At 43.1% G+C, this 17,662-nt stretch overlaps 1 protein-coding gene across 32 annotated transcripts in view; it reads right to left on the bottom strand.

Moving 5' to 3' along the window:
* The window catches only part of LOC137635945 (uncharacterized), a 152,020-nt gene that overhangs the window by 114,810 nt on the left and 19,548 nt on the right, over nucleotides 1–17,662 (bottom strand). For 12 of the 32 annotated variants that reach the window (XR_011042845.1, XR_011042838.1, XR_011042836.1 and 9 more), the window contains 2 exons: nucleotides 11,185–11,292; nucleotides 552–659 (listed from right to left, as the gene is read on the bottom strand). The exons of 9 other annotated variants lie outside the window; for them this stretch is intronic. Coding sequence is in view for 4 of the 23 variants with exons in the window: in XM_068368413.1 (XP_068224514.1) it covers nucleotides 552–659; nucleotides 11,185–11,292 (216 nt within the window). In the remaining 19 variants the exon portion in view is untranslated. Of the gene's footprint in view, nucleotides 1–551; nucleotides 660–10,698; nucleotides 10,770–11,184; nucleotides 11,293–11,523; nucleotides 11,592–12,100; nucleotides 12,707–17,662 lie in introns of those variants that run through there. 11 more of the 32 variants (XR_011042857.1, XR_011042855.1, XR_011042860.1 and 8 more) reach the window with 6 other exon arrangements.

Raw genomic sequence — 17,662 nt, 5'->3', positions numbered from 1 at the left:
TTTATCAAAGATCTTGAAATAGTCTCTTCAGGGTTCCCAACGTGGCTTCATGAGGACATGGAGTCTTAACTTGGGGCCATGGCAGAATATTAAAAATCATTTAATAAACAGGAGGTTCTTGACTTAAAAACATATCCAACTGAAAACATAAAACTCATATTGTACCAAAAGCTAAAAATTAAATACTAATAAAACAACATATAATTTAATGCAGTAAGCAAGATGACATTTGCAATATGAAAATGGTCTATTTGTTGACGTTTGCAGCTCAAAATCGAAGGCATTTGAGTTGAGGAGAACCCTAACCTAGGCCAAAGCTTAACAAAATTTGACTTGCAAATGATTTGACCTACAAACAGCTTCTTGGACCCTATTAAGTTTGTAAGTAAAGTACTTTCTGTACGTTTCAAAATATTGGTAGAAATCAAAACCTTTTTTTTTTTTTAAATTAGGACTGTGGAATTTTGGAGAAAAATGAAAGTGGGTAACAAAAAGGGTAAGACTTTACAAAGAGTCTAAAGTTGAGAACCCCCCATCTTGGGATAACTTACCAGTGGATTCTCTCTGCTACTTTGATGAGAGCCTTCCAAATATGGCTTATTTCTGCAATGGGGGAGGATGTTATTTGAGAGACATCAAAGAAGAGGTTTTCCCACAACCTGTTCAAATTAAAATAAATTAATTATATATATATTATGATGAGTCAAACTATATTCTTACAGTGCTGATACAAATAAATTCGGAAGGGACAAATATATTTATAAAATATAAGTGATTAAGATATAACAACAAAAACCTGTGATAGACATCTAAATTTCATCTTTTAACATATACTTCTTCAAAAATGGCAAAGATAAAAGTAATTTGTATTTTTCCCAATGATACAAACCTCGAGAACTTTATTTCAGAATATAGTTTCAGCGAAGCTGGAAGACTAGCCATAAGACTTTTTAGCGAGATGTAACTACCCTAACTGCTAGATAGCGGGTGATGGGGTAGTAATGGCTATCGTCAATTTTGCTTGCAGGCAGGACTTACCGGGGGACAGGCGATGGGGAGCCAAATTTGTATATCGTTAAGAAAAATATAAATTACTTAATTTCTTTTGCTGCGACACTAAATAAAAACCTTACCGTTCTTTATTAATGAAGACTCACCTCTAAGGTGGGTGGAAGTGCTTAACCAACTGGCTGGCTTTTGACCCGGGGTCATTCCCTGTTCGTGCTACGCATATATAAGGGGGAAAACCCTGACACCTCGCTAAAACCTATGTGTAATATTATGCTTTAGTGGCCTGAGCAAGCTGTATGATTGTGATACTAGCGGTGTGACTAGTCTAGGTAAAAATTCTCAGAAACTTAGGAATCTTTGAACCAGCCATAGACGTTACTCAATCCCACCTTGGCAGGGAGGTATGGGGACAAGTATATATCTCTATATTAGGTTAGACAAGGGAAATGGCTTTACCTGCAGAGGGAGGAGGCCAGTTTGCAGAGTACCGTAGGTGCTGTTCCCCAAGAGAGGGGAAGATGAAAGAAAGAGCCAGTCATTCCTCTCATATATCCCAGACTTAATCCCAGTTAACCACTGCCCTTTATGACAACAACCCTAATTCTATTATTATGTACAGAGCTAGGGCCAACTGTTTGAAATTAAACGATAGGAAAAGACATGAAGCAGTAGGTAGGGTAGAATGCAAACTATGTGGGGCAGTAAATGAAGACCTCGCCCACTTCATTCTTGAGTGTCCAGACCTCAGCGACGAAAGAAGAAAAATAGTGGAATTGCAACAGCCGTATGAAGAAGAAAAGAAGATGATAATAGGAAACGTGCTGTTCAAGAAAGAAGGAATAGAAAAAAAGAAAAGAATATATCTAGCAAATGTGGAAAAAAAAAGAGAAGAAAAATGGAGTTTTTATGATAAAACAAAATTTTATGAATACTTACCTGGCAGTTACATATATATAGCTGATATCTCTAAATCGGCAGAATTTTTCAAAACGAGGCAACCGCCTTGTGGTGGTTGGGAGGTAGGTGGTAACACCCGTCACAGGGTGGTCCAAGGAATCATTCCCGTGTCCAAGACTTCAGTTCATCTATGCCCGACCTGTCTCCTGAGGGGAGGTGGGTGGGCCTTCGAATATATATATAACTGCCAGGTAAGTATTCATAAAATTTTGTTTAATCATAAAAACTCCATTTTTATGAATAGTACTTACCTGGCAGTTACATATATATAGCTGATTCACACATTTGGAGGAGGGAACAGACAGTGAACATCGTTGGGGAAACAACAAAAGAGTTGTAGGAGATAAAAACACCTTGATTCCTTGCCTGCTAAGGTAGCTGATTCAAAGGTACAGCCTTTAGAGTGGCTTTCCCTTAGGAGAGTTTATCCAGGAGTAAGCCTGCAATGCTGCAAAAAAACTCAATCGAGTCTGTCAAAGGGATAAGACCAACAACTTGACTAGACTTCAGAAACTACCTTCGCCCCACATAATAAAAACTGCAACCTTACTAAAACTAACTACCTAACCCTGCAACATAGACATAAACTATCTATCTAGACTGAGGGAACCGCACCACAAGACGAAGTCCTCAGACTATCATAAAAACACAAACCCTCATACATGCATATAAACCAAGGTTGAGTGGGGTTATTAACTCCTTTGCCTAATACAGAAACCGCTGCTATGTATGGGCCCAAGGTATAGCACTTGCCAAAGTCTACTCTCACCTCTCTAAGTTAATGAGAAGCGAAGACAGAGTTGCTCCTCCAGAAAATTGCATCCATGAATAGCCTAACTAACATTTATTCCTGATATGCCAGAGAGGTAACAATGGCTCTCACTTCGTGAGCCCGTAATTTCAACAGGGCGAAGTGTTCCTCCTCACAGCAGAGGTGGGCTTCCCTAATTTTCTCCCTCAGGAAAAAAAGGACAAAGCATACTAAGACAGGGGTTTTTGGCTGATCTTTCACAGAACACCGTAACAAGTTGGATGCACAGCTCACGTTCATAGTGTGAGCCAAAAAAAAAAACTTTGAGGGACCTAACTTGGCAGAGGAGTCTTTCCTTCTCTCGACCCACTAGGTTCGTGAGGTTAATGACATCAAACGTCGTAGGACAGCAGTTGAAGAAGGTACGGGAACCATGACACAGATGCAAAGTGGAGCTAAGATGGTTATTGCCAGGTTGCAGAAGATCTTGCCTTGTTAAGCACCATTGTCATCAAGCAGCGCAGAGGAAAAAGGCTAAATCACCGATGTTGACCCGCTATTGCTGAATGCATCCTGCCATAGAGCCTGACGATCCAGGACTGGTGAACAGTTGAGCGGAACCCCATTGTGAAGAGATCCACATCCAGTCGAGGAACCCTTCAAAGTCAGACTTTGTAGGCCACTGGATGATACAAAGACCGCTCGGGGACCACTATATAAATAGCTCTGCTCATAGGACTGTGGGCACATTCCAATAGAGAAAATGAGTTGTCTTCAGAAAAAGGAGATCCTTCATGTTGAACTACCCGGCATCTGGCTGCCCCTAAAGAGGTTGGATTTGAAGGAGTCCAATGCGGACTTGACGAACTAGAGGGAAACGGTGGCCCCCGAGACATAACCACTGCTGGTTGAAAGAGTGTCTCGTAGAAGGAAGAGACCACCACCATCTTCCACCTTGAACTCCGTCGTTCTGAGGAAACTTCTGATGATGATGAACATGCCTAAGAATAACCGTCTCTGATAGGGAAGCTGGGACATCTCTCGAGATTTACTTCAATCCTCAGATTGCGGTAAACTTGAGTTGTCTCGTTGGTGATGAAGGTAAGCCACCAAGTCTGTTAGGATTAGCCAGTCGTCCCAAAATCTTCGGAGAACGAAGCCAATCCTGGATACTAATATCAGAAAGAACCGACAGTAGAAGCTCGGAGATACGTCTTTCTGCAAAATGGACATAACGCCTGAGTTTAGGAGAACCACCATCATACCTCAACAGGTGGGTGGGATGAGAAGATTTGCATGTTCTTCTGAGCTGCGGATCCTCTGTCCTTGTCAAAAAAGAAGAGTACTGTACTCCAAACTCATAAGAGGGGATCACCCACAATGGGGCAAACTTAACTCGTGGACGAGAAAGGAGTTATCCCAATAGAAACACACTGGACGATGGGTGAACTCAGGCTGAGGGAAAGTGTCGCTGTCAGAGGGTTGACGAATAAGACCAAGGTCAAGCTAAGGGTTGGTCATATGAGCATCTTTGGAGGAGGCTCGCACAGCTACTGGTACAAGTCCTAAGGGAGTGTAGGCCGACAAGGACAGAGAGGAATCCTCCAATCTAAGTTGCTATACTCATCACGTAAGCATGAGCTGAATTCAATGCCCTAGAACAGAGGGAATGAAAAAGGAATAACCCCGCGGGCTTATGTCTCCCGAACCAGGTGTGAAGGTCCCGACGAGATCCAAGGAATCGGCCCAAAAACCATGACAGCCATCCGAAAAGTTCTCGAACTTGTGGAGAGAAGAGAAGCAAATAACCTCAAAGAGTTATTTTCACAAGATTTTGTCTGAATCACAAGAGAAAGGTGGCAGAGGCGAGTGGTTGGAATATTTCTGTTGCAGCAACCGCTTTGTAGAAATATGTTCTACCTGCCTGGATGTGGCATATAGGTGAGAGCGCATGTGCAACTAACGAAAAACTTATCGGTGAAGATGTCGGCTTGTGAGGTAACCATACACCATAAAGTAAGGCAAGGGAAGAGGTAGGGAACAGAAGAGGTGACTTCGTCCTTAAGGCACACGGCACGTCAACTCACAAGTAGAAGTGGTAGTGGTGCAAAGAAAACGTTCATGAATGCTGACAAGAAAAGGAGAGCCGATGAAGAAGACTGCCAATCGTATAAGTGGGCTCTTCAAAGCTCAAAGATGATGAAAACATCAGGAACCGAAAACACTGTACAGTACTGTCATAAAACAACAAATTCATGTGGCGAGCAAGGTATTAAGTGCAAATGTTGATAATTGTGCTTTACCCTGCCCATCGATGGAGAGTGCTAGGTTAGGTTCCAAGAAAGGAGTGTGTGCTCAACTCCCTTAACTGCAGGTCAAGAGAAGCACTACTGAAATGGCGCAACTCAGAGAGATTGAAGGATGAAAATCTGTGTTGTCTAGATGAAGATACTCTCCTATGAACAGAGAAGGAGAGAGTTGCTTGGAAGAGCAGTGTGCTCGCTTGAAGTAAGGATCACACCTGGTCAAGTTGTGTGACCAACTCCCAGCGAAGTTCTCCGTCGAACAAAGTCGGAAAAAACGCACCAAATGACAAGGCTTCAAAGATTCTTTGATGGACGTCGGCAAATCTACCTACAAGCTGGAAGAGCAGTTCATCTAAGAGAGGGAAACTTTACCTCGGAAGGTAAAGTAGCGAGATGTGTACTGTGACACTGAATAGTGGTTACTACCAGAGGTTTCGACGAGTTGCCTGCAGAGGCAGAAAAAGATTGGATACGAGCAGAAACCGGAAAGGAGCTGGTCTGTGTTACCTTGTAGGTTTTGAAGTGCAGGCAATCATGAGTAGAAGAAAAAGTCAAGTGCTGGAAGTGGTTGTTGGGACACCAAAAACCTGGAAGAGAGCTGATAAGTGATTGAGAGCTGACAGGTGATAACGAGCGATGGCGAGCTAGCAGGCGACCATGGACGATCACGAGCCGACTCAGGACCGAGGGGGGTCGCAAGCTGACGGGTAATTGTAGGCGATTGGGCATACAGGGAAAAGCGACCAACCTCTGTTGCTGTTGTCGGCAACTCTCCCCACAAGCAGGAAGATTGCAGGACAGCGGCTAGTGGAGGGACTCTCCCTCGGTAGGGAAAGTTCTTACTCTAGGAGGTGAACCTCTGGGCAGCATTGTCTGCTTCCCATCAATGAGCTCTAGCTCAAGTTGAAGGTCGACATCGAGTGTTTACAATGAAACGTAGCCGAAGCTTGGCTTTGGGTTTCCCCAGAGAACTCTGAGGAGTTCTAGTCAGCAACAGCTCTGGAGAGGACCAAACCGGCATACGGGAAAGGCCAAAGTCAGATTGATGATCATCAACTGCCGCAGGAAAGAAGGCAGTGAACAGGAACATCCGACTTTGTACTCCTTACAATGGCTGACTGAGCCGAACGAAAAATATAGCATCGCTAGCGCCGGAGAAAAACCAAAAATTTAAAGAAAAAAACCCTCGGGAGAACAACCCAACCCACGGACAAGAAGGTGTCCCCCGAGAGGTACAAGAACATGCTAAAGACTCTGCACTTCCTCCACTAGCTTCCATCACATAACGGAATGCGGCGTCGTTACTGTATTGCTATACAAAATTTAGACTAAAAATAGTTTTATTTGAAATTAATTAGCTAAAGTAAAACCACTTGGGAGAAGAGCCTAACCCACAGACGGGAAAGGTATTCCCAGAGAGGACCAAGAACATGCGTTAGACTACAGTAATCCCTCGCCATTTCGCTGCTCAAGATTCGCGGTCTCAATGCATCATGGATTTTCAAAAATATTCATAAAAAATTAGAAAAAAATGGTGCGAGAGTTACGTGGAGGCTAGCAGAAGGCAAAGAGTACAGTAGAACATCAGGTATCAACACGGAGCTGGCACGCAACTCAAAATCCACCTCTCTGATTCGCTGGCCATCTTGGCTCCAGAATCTCGCAAGCTGATTGGCCGAGCCGAGCCGCCAAGTCGCTTTACCCAGTATCTCTACCAGCCGTGCGCCCCGCAAAGGGAGATCACATTTATTGTTTAGCTGTTTTCTTGTGCTTTTCAGTGTAAAATACGGTTTGTGACGCCCTTGAAAATGGCTCCTAAACATCCTCTAGTGAACCTAAGAAGAGAAATATGATGACGGTGAACGAGAAAGTGAAATTATTGGACATGCTCAAGGCAGGCAATAGCTATGCTTCTGTTGCCCGCATTTACAGAGTGAATGAATCGACGGTTCGCTACATAAAGAGACGAAATGAAAATACGTAAAACTGCCTCAATAACATTCTCCGAGGACACTAAGCGCGTTGTGATTCCTTGTAATAAGACGATTGTGCAAATGGAGAATACGTTATCAATGTGGATAACGGACTGTCGGGAAAAGAAGATTAGCCTCGATACCAACATGATTCAAACCAAAGCCAAAACCCTGTATGATAGCCTAGTTCCTGAGGGAAAATCTAACGAAGACGACGAAGGTGATGATGACGATGAAGATGATGCTCCTGCCCCATGAGAAAATCGTGGTTTTGTTGCCAGCAAGGGCTAGTTCGAGAAATTCAAGAGGAGGTTTGGCCCTCACAGCTTTCCTTTGTATGGGGGAGGCCGCCTCGGCAGACCAAGAGGCAGCTCTTCATTACGTCGAGGACGAGTTCCCGAAATCAATTAAAGAAGGTGGCAATTTCCCAGAGCAGGTGTTCAACATGAATGAAACTGGCCTCTTCTGGAAGAGGATGCCCTCCCGGACGTTCCTTTACAAGGACGAAGTGAAGAAGCCAGGGTTCAAGGCTCACAAAGATCAAGTCACTCTCCTCATGTGCGGGAATGCTGCGGGCTTCATGCTCAAGCCCGGCTTAATTTACAAGTCCATGAATCCTCGGGCTCTGAAAAACAAAAATAAAGCCTTGCTGCTCATCTACTGGATGAGTAATCAAAAGGCATGGATAACCAAAGCCCTCACACTTGACTGGTTCGTGAACTGCTTTATCCCACAGGTGAAGCTGAACCTCGCAAAGAATGGGCTGCCCTTTAAGGTCCTCCTCTTGATGGACTGTGCAGCCAGACATGAAATGGATCTGCATTATGACGGGGTCCAAGTGAAGTTCCTGCCCCCCAACACCACTTTCCCTCGTACAACCAATGGATCAGGGTGTCATTCGAGCCTTCAAGGCCTTCTACACGAGGTCCACGATGGAGGGCCTCATCTCCTCCTTCGACAAAGACGACGAGGACTTAAGCCTCAAGAGATATTGGAGGGAATACAACATTGCAACGTGCCTGGCCAACATTCAGAAAGCTCTTAATGAGATGAAACAGTAAACATTGAATGCAAGTTGGAGAAAATTGTGGCCAGACGTTGCTCATGACTATGAGGGATTTACGCCAGACAAAGTTCACCCCTCCCCTTTAGATAAGGCTGTGTGGATGACACGGTCAGTAGCCAACGAAGGTCTCTCTGACATGACGACGGGCGACATCAACTCACCGATCGAGTGCCACCGGAGCCCCTAACCGAGGACTTTGTCGCTATCACAAGACTAGCGAGTGAGGAAGAAGAAGTTTATCAACTTGAAATTCTAATCTGAATGGGTCGACACACTTAACTACAGGGATGGGTGTGTTCGAAAAAAAAGGTGACTTGCTCAGTTCAAACCCACAAAACATAGTTTCATCAACTTTTTCGTTAATTTATTCAAACAGAACGGTTCCTAAGAAGTTTAGTAAAGGCACAGTTTTGAAAACCACTATAGAATCAAGAAAGGAGATAACTGAAAAGGCAGAAAGGTACGTCTACATGACCAACACTTTCAAAGAGTATGGTAAATCAAAATGGCGCTCTGCTCAAACTTGGATAAACTATTGTAGCAAAAGGGATACACCTCTACCGTTAGTGTGTTATGGGGTCCTTTTTACTGACCAGACAGTACTACATTGGATCCTTCTCTCTGGTTACAGTTCATTTTCCCTTTGCCTACACATACACTGAATAGTCTGGCAAATTCTTTACAGATTCTCCACTGTCCCCATACACCTGACAACATTGAGATTACCAAACCATTCTTCTTCACCCAAGAGGTTAACTACGGCACTGTAATTGTCCAGTGACTACTTTCCTCTTTGTAAGCAGCTCTTCTAGGACACACTAAAACTAAACCATTGTTCTCTAGTCTTGGGTAGTGCTATAACCTCTGTACCATGGTCTTCCACTGTCTTAGGTTAGAGTTCTCTTCCTTGAGGGTACACTCAGGCATACTATTGTCTTATTTCTCTTCCTCTTGTTTTGTTTTTATATTGGAAATGTATATTTTAATATTGTTACTGTTCTTACCATATTCAATTTTCCTTGTTTCCTTTCCTGGCTGAGCTACTTTCCCCGTTGGAACCCCTTGGGCTTATAGTATCCTGCTTTTCCAACTAGGGTTGTAACTTAGCAAGTAATATATAATAATAATAATAGCCAAAAAGACCACTAACAAAGTACAGAAACTGGTATTGATAAGAATAAAAAAAAAAGTTGGTAGGCGATAACGATTCCAAAACCCTCGTGTGTGTAAAGGCAAAGCAAATACAATCAAACATTATTGAAAAGCATCCCTCGAAAAAGTGATGATGTAGACTAGTGTAGTTTTGAGGCTAGCCAAGGCTGTTTTGATAAATTTGAAAAAGACGAGCATTTTGAGGCATGAAGAGGCAGCCACTTCAGACAAAGGACCCGCTGAAAATTATTCGGGGAATTTCAAAGTTACGTAGTCTGGACAATCATTTCACCGTCAATTGGCCTCTTTTGGAAAAAACCGAGGAGGATTTATATCACACAAGAAGATAAGGCCTCGGCTGGGTATAAACTTATGAAAGATACACTAATCCTAATGCTGTTGGGTAAACCAACTGGGGACTTTGAAAGTCAATACCTTACTTATTTACCATCCAAAAAACTCAAGGTTTTTCAGGAAGAACTACATGATGAGGGACAACTTATTGATGTGAAGGGCTGGCAATAAATCCCAGGTAATTAGCCAGTTCTTCACTGCATAGATGAAGGAGTTTTGACCCAGTGAGAGTAACTGTCTACATGAGGAACCTTTTCCAATCAATAAGAAATATTACGCAACTTTCATCAGAATAAAACATGGGAATTGTGAACCCGACAATACAGGGCTATTCTGAAATTTGAAACACTTTGAATCAAAATAATTTTGTATGAGGGGTTTTCAACCTGTAACCACAATAAAGATATTGATGAATTTGATACTGATTGAAGTAAGTCAATTCAGAGATGAAGGAGGAAACAAGCAACAATGAATCTTTCTGACAATAGTATTTACATTATAGTCGGATAAAAACAGGAGTCACAGTATTTGTCTACTTAGAAAAATCATCAAAGCTAGACCCAACAATTGACATTAAAAAAGCCAGTCAGCTTACTCAGCTTCTTTTCAGATCTGTCGATAAACAAATGGAGTGATTTACAAAAGATAGAATTACTTCCTGATATAAAAAGAAAAGATTCAAAACAAATACAAATGCTTCACCAAGACCAAAACACAACTGCAAACAAAAGAATACTAAAGGCTTTAAAGGCCGCTCATGAATGGCAAAGGCAAGGGATAGTGTTATTCCCCTATCAAGCAAGACAATGCCCTGGAGACTGACCACATACTGTATACATAACAGCACCCAAGCCCCCCTCTCTACCCAAGCTAAGACCAAGGAGGGCCAGACAATGGCTGCTGATGACTCAGCAGATAGACCTATAGGCTTCCCCAAACCCCCATAATTAGCTCACAAGGATGGCGAGGTTGCAGCGACCCAAAAACTAACTAGTTTGAGCAGGACTCTAACCCCAGTCTGGCAATCACCAGGCAAGGACGCTACCACCAGGCCACCACAACACTAAAGTATACGAAAAGGAAATTCAAAAACTCAGTCTTTACTTTATCAAAGATCTTGAAATAGTCTCTTGGGGCCATGGCAGAATATTAAAAATCATTTAATAAACAGGAGGTCCTTGACTTAAAAACATATCCAACTGAAAACATAAAACTCATATTGTACCAAAAGCTTAAAATTAAATATTAATAAACAACATAGAATTTAATGCAGTAAGCAAGATGAAATTTGCAATATGAAAATGGTCTATTTATTGACGTTTGCAGCTAGAAATCGAAGGCATTTGAGTTGAGGAGAAGCCTAACCTAGGCCAAAGCTTAACAAAATTTGACTTGCAAATAATTTGACCTACAAACAGCTTCTTGGACCATATTAAGTTTGTAAGTAAAGTACTTACTGTACGTTTCAAAATATTGGTAGAAATCAAAACTTTTTTTTTTTTTTTTTTTTAAATTAGGACTGGAATTTTGGAGAAAAATGAAAGTGGGTAACAAAAAGGGTAAGACTTTACAAAGAGTCTAAAGTTCAGAACCCCCCATCTTGGGATAACTTACCAGTGGATTCTCTCTGCTACTTTGATGAGAGCCTTCCAAATATGGCTTATTTCCGCAATGGGGGAGGATGTTATTTGAGAGACATCAAAGAAGAGGTTTTCCCACAACCTGTTCAAATTAAAATTAAATTAATTATATATATACTATGATGAGTCAAACTATATTCTTACAGTGCTGATACAAATAAATTCGGAAGGGACAAATATATTTATAAAATATAAGTGATTAAGATATAACAACAAAAACCTGTGACAGACATCTAAATTTCATCTTTTAACATATACTTCTTCAAAAATGGCAGAGATAAAAGTAATTTGTATTTTTCCCGATGATACAAACCTCGAGTACTTTATTTCAGAATATAGTTTCAGCGAAGCTGGAAGACTAGCCATAAGACTTTTTAGCGAGATGTAACTACCCTAACTGCTAGATAGCGGGTGATGGGGTAGTAATGGCTATCGTCAATTTTGCTTGCAAGCAGGACTAACCGGGGCACAGGCGATGGGGAGCCAAGTTTGTATATCGTTAAGAAAAATACAAATTACTTCAAATTTCTTTTGCTGCGACACTAAATAAAAACCTTACCGTTCTTTATTAATGAAGACTCACCTCTAAGGTGGGTGGAAGTGCTTAACCAACTGGCTGGCTTTTGACCCGGGGTCATTCCCTGTTCGTGCTATGCATATATAAGGGGGAAAACCCTGATACCTAGCTAAAACCTATGTGTAATATTATGCTTTAGTGGCCTGAGCAAGCTGTATGATTGTGATACTAGCAGTGTGACTAGTCTAGGTAAAAATTCTCAGAAACTTAGGAATCTTTGAACCAGCCATAGATGTTACTCAATCCCACCTTGGCAGGGGGGTGTGGGGACAAGCATATCTCTATATCAGGTTACACAAGGAAGTGGTTTTACCTTCTTACTGAAGAGACCAGCGTGCCGAGTATGGTAGGTGCTGTTCCCCCAGAGAGGGGAAGATGAAAGAAAGAGCCAGTCATTCTTATCCTTTATCCCAGACTTAATCCCTGTTAACCTCTGCCCTCCACCATCTGCTATTTGTCCATCAAGGAGCCTGAGGTGTTTAAACCATTTGTTGTGTAGCCACCACAGGGCCAATGGAGAACATCTCCATGTTCCTGTGGGTCACGTCTTGAAGGCAGTGGGTGGTGAAGGTTGTCCGAGGCTTCCACACACCCGCTTGCAGGACCTGTGTCAGTAGTTTTTCTTGAACGTTAGGAACGTACCTATGCCCCTAACGTCATGAGCTGTGGGTCGTCTCGTTTAAGGAGAAGGATCAGGGTTCAACGCTCAGTATATCACCTTGTGAATCCAAGCCAAGACCGTGTTCTAGGTGATCCTTCCCCGAGCTGACGAAGAGTATAATGACACTCTGGCGTGAGCTCCTGTAGTTCTCTTGAGGTAGCACCTCAAGTTCTTCCCAGCAAAGTACAGTAGCAGTTGATCTGGATCATTGGTCACGCTACATAGGATTTCCAATCTGAATGGTTTCAAATGTGGGATCTGAGCTTTTATAAACAAAGTCAAATGTTACCTTACCCATCGCCGAGAATGAGATGTTGAAGGAAGACCATAGGATTTCCCGAATCTCTTGGCCAAAGCCAAAAGGAGTGGAAGACCTGTCTTCCAGGACAGGTGAGGATCTGCTGTTTAGCATCCTGGGTCGTTGGAAGCACTCTTCAGGGACCGAAGGACACGAACCATGCCATGTTGATTAAGTCTAACTTCCGACTGAGAGACAATACCAACACAGAGGAGAGGTTAATTCTTTTCAGCCTGAAGGCGAAGCTCAAGGACGAGTAGCAGCCTTTCATTGCCGAGACCGAGGGGAGTTTTCCCCTTGAAGGTTATGCTGGAAAGTAGCAACGAGGGGGTGAGATATCCTGTCCATGACATCAACCACTGAAGGAAGTCCGCTAGCCTGTTTGCCAGCAACTGGAGAATTCTGGAGGTATCTAGAACATCCTTTTACAACTTTGTGAAAGCTTCTCCGTGTAAGATGTTGGAAAGTGTCCAGGCGTGAAGAACATACGGGGCCTATGGCACTGTGGAAGATGATCACATGTGGGATGTCGAGTTAATCATGTCGTGGAGGGAGTGTCTCGGCACTTCCGTCAGCAGCCGAAGAAGATACAGGAACCATCCCACAGATGCAAAGCGGAGCCGAGAGGGCCATTGCCAGGTTGCAGATGATCTTGCCTTTTTAAACACCCTCCTCATCAAGCAGTACGGGGAAAATGGCTAAAACGCCAGCTGACCTGCCGTTGCCGAATGCATCCAGCCATAGAGCCTGGGGATCCGGCACTGGCGAACCGTAGAGTGGAGGCGAGTTATTCAGGGACGTTGCAAAGAGATCCACTCTCGGGGAACCCCTCAAAGTCAGGACTTCGTAGGACACTGGATGATACAAAGACCACTCGGAGACCACTATCCAAGGAGCTCTGCTCAGAAGACCGTGAGCACATTCCTGCTTGTCCGGAATAATAGAACTGATAGAGAAACCGAGCAGTCTTCAGATCATTTACCATACCATGCTAGGAGAGAAGTGCTGCGAAAAACAAGCACCGCCCTATTTGTTCCAAATGAGCCACTATCGTGGTGTCGTCGTTCGCCATTACCACAGTGACCTGCCAGAGATTGATTTATCTGCTGCAAGGCTGCACTCATCTCTAGATTTTAATGATAGTACCATTCATATTCTGACCAGAGGCCGGAGGCCGAGTGGTACAGCATGTGGGGTCAACCTTTCTTTTGCTGCATCTGAAGAGAGCATCAAATCTGGGGAAGGGACGAGGTGGTCAACTCCTCGGCGGAGATTCTCGTTTGTCAATCCTCTTCTCAAATCTGTCTCCTGCCTGGTTCCCATAGAGACAAGAAGAAAGGGAGATCCCTCAGGCTGAACAACCTGGGATCTAGCTGCCCCTGAAGAGGTTGGATTCGAAGGAGTCCGATGCGGGCTTGACGAACTAGAGTAAAACAGTGGCCCCTGAGTCGTAACCACTGCTAGCTGAAAGTGTGTCTCGTAGAAGGAAGAGACTACCACTATCTTACACCTTGGAACCCGTTGTTCTGAGAAAACTTCTGCGGGTTGATGACTATGAAGAAACCAAAGAATAACCGTCTCTGATAAGGAAGCAAGGATATCTACCGAGATTTACTTCAATCCTCTTATTGCGGTAAACTCAAGGAGTTGTCTCATTGGTGACGAAGGTATGCTACAGAGTCTGTTAGGATCAGCCAGTTGTCCCGAAATCTTCGGAAAACGAAACTGATTCTGGACGCCCAAGTTGACGCTAGGGTAAAAACTCTCGTGAAAACCCGAGGTGCTGTCCAAAACGAAGCACCTCACCTTGACCTGGTATACCTGTATGTTCGAAGACACTTCCTTGATGACGGATGTCCTGTAATCCAGGAGTACTAGTCCTAGTGGTCAAATGTGCACAGGAAGTCCTGTGGAATAACTGCTTGTTTGGCCAAGTGCCTTCTCACCAACATAGTTTGAAGAGCTAACTTGTTCTAGGATTAGAGAACGAAAACCGGAGACTTTTAATAGAAAGAACCGACTGTCGAAGCTCGGAGATACCTTGAAGAAATAAGTCGTTCTGCAAAAAAAGACTCGACGCCCGAGTCTGGGTGTATGACTGGATTTTCAGATTCGCATAGATCAAAGAGATCCGCATTCACACCTCAACAGGTGGGTGGGATGAGATGTGTATGCTCTTGTAGCTGAGCTGCGGATCCTCTGTCCTTGTAAAAAAAAAAAATGAGTACTGTACTCCGAACTTATATTATCATCATCATTATTAATTGCTAAGCTACAACCCTATTTGGAAAGGCAGTATGCTATAAGCCCAGGGGCTCCAACAGGGAAAATAGCCCAGAGGAAAGGAAACAAGGAAAAATAAAATATTTCAAGAAAAGCACCATTAGAATAAACATCTCCTACATAAACTATAAAAACTTTAACAAAACAAGAGGAAGAGAAATACGATAGAATAAGATAAGAGGGGATTACCCACTACGGGGCAAACCTAACTCAAGGACGAGAAAGGAGTTATCCCTATATAAGCACATTGGCCGATGGGTGAACTCAGGCTAAGGGAGAGCGACACTGTCAGTGGATTGACGAACAAGATCAAGGTCAGGCTATGGGTTAGTCATATAAGCATCTTTGGAGGAGGCTCCTTTGGCTGGAGAGCTGACGTTGCTTGTACAAGCCCTGAGGGGTATAGGCAGATGGGGACCGAGAGGAAGCCTTGAATCCAAGTTTATATAGCCATAATCTATGCACAAGCTGAATTCACTGCCCTAGAACAAAGGAAATGAAAAAGAAATAACCCTGCAGGGTTGTCTCCCGATGCAGGTGTGAAGGGCGAAGAGATCCAAGGAATCGGCCCAAAAAAAGTGATAGTTATCCGACAAGTTTTCAAACTTGTGGAGAGAAGAGAAGCATATAACACCAAAGAATTATGCTCACAAGATTCGGTCTGAATCACTGGAGAAAGGTGGCAGAGGAGAGTGGTTGGAAGACATCTGTGGTGGCAACCACTTTGTAAAAATATGTTCTACCTGCCAGGAGGTGGCTTATAGGTGAGAGCGCATGCACAACTAACAAAAATCTTATCAATGAATATGTCGGCTTGTAAGGTAACCATACAGCATACAGTGAGGCAAGGAAAGAGGTAGGGTGAGGAAGAGGTACACGGCATGTCAACGCACTAGTATTAGAAGAAGTGGTAATAGTAGTGGTCATGGTGCGAAGAAAACGTTCATGAACGCTGACAAGGACTGGAGAGCAGATGAAGACGACTGCCAATCGTAGAAGCGGGTTGTTCGAAGCTTAAAGAAGATGAAAACATTGGGACCCAAAAATTACTGTACAGTACTTGTGTGAGACAGGTTTTAAGTGGTGAGCAAGGTATTAAGTGCCAATGTTGACACTTGTGCTATACCCTGCCCATCGATGGAGAGAGCTGGGTTAGGTTCCAAGAAGGGAGTGTATGCGTAACTCCCTCAACTGCAGGTCAAGCGAAGCACTACTAAAGTAGCGCAACTCGAAGAGACTGAAGAATGCCGATCTGTGTTGTCTAGATGAGGAGACACTGATGAACAGAGGGGAGTCTTGCTTGGAAGAGCAGCATGCTTGCTTGAAGTGAGGACTGCAGCTCGTAGAGTTCTGCGACACCACCCAAGTTCTCCGTTGAACAAAGTCGGAAAAAACGCACCAAAGGACAAGGCTTAAGAGATTCTCCGGTGGCCGTTAACGAACCTACCCGCAAGCCGGAAGGGCAATTCATCATAGGCAGAGAGCAACTTTACCTAGGAAAAAAAAGTAGCAAGCTGGGTAGTGTGACACTGACTAGTAGTTACTAAAAGAAGTTTTGATGAGTTGCCAGCAGAGGCAGAAGATTAGAACTGAGCAGAGGCCGGAAACGAGCTGGTCTGTGTTACCTCGAAGGTTTTGAAGTGCGAGCGATTATGAGTAAATGAAAACGTCAGGTGCTGGAAGCAGTTGTTGGGACACCAGAAACCTGGAAGAGAGCCGACTGCCGTTCGTGGGTGATAGCAAGAACGAACCGACGGGTGATTGTGGAAGATCACGCACAGCTACAGCAGGAATGGATGAGGCACTTCCGCTAGACGACATTAGTCAACCTGGCGAGATGAGTCAGCTAGGCAAGATGATGCAACTTGGCGAGACGAAAATTGCTCAAAAGGCGGGGCATGGAGGAATCCAATAAAAAAGCAGACCCTCCTCAGGACATATGAATAGTGTGTGTATTTTTCTATCATTTCAAAATAATACATAACACGTTTGCTTAATATTTAAAATTTCACCCTCTTCCTGAAAATATCTGCAGATTTAAGATTATATTTCAAATCCAGAACTTGACTTGTATATTCTAAAACTTTCAGCCCCACTATATAAATAAAAATTCTGTAGAGTACTTTGTTCTTTCTACAACACTTCAAATGCATTCCCACAGTAAAGGAAATGGTAACTCTAATAACACATCATGTCTTGTGGTATTCCTCGTACTATGTAATACACAAAGTTAACAAACCATTTAAAGGAAAAATTCAGAAGAAAAAGCTCTTAACCCTTTTACCCCCAGGCTATTTGGAATTTTCCAACCCTAGCTCCAGGGGTTATTTTCTATTCAAGCACATTTTGCAGTATTTTTTTTTCAAATTGCTCTAACAGCCTTAATTTTTGTCATAGAGAGGTCAGGTTGGTCTCATTCTCTTGGAAAATGCCTGAAATTTTTCAAAAAATTATCAAAAAAAAAAAGGTAAATAGCATTTTTTTACAAGGACGTACCGGTACGTCCATGGGGGTAAAGGGATGTGTTTTGTGAAACGTACCAGTACGTCCTTTGGGGGTTAAAGGGTTAATTATCATCATAAGCTAAGCAACAACCTTAGTTTGAAAAGCAAGATGCTATAAGATCTTGGATT

Source organism: Palaemon carinicauda, unplaced genomic scaffold (genome assembly GCF_036898095.1).
Source record: "Palaemon carinicauda isolate YSFRI2023 unplaced genomic scaffold, ASM3689809v2 scaffold20, whole genome shotgun sequence".
Lineage (NCBI taxonomy): Eukaryota > Metazoa > Arthropoda > Malacostraca > Decapoda > Palaemonidae > Palaemon > Palaemon carinicauda.
The sequence above is the reverse complement of the archived record's forward strand: the minus strand, read 5'-3'. Positions and strand labels throughout refer to the sequence as shown.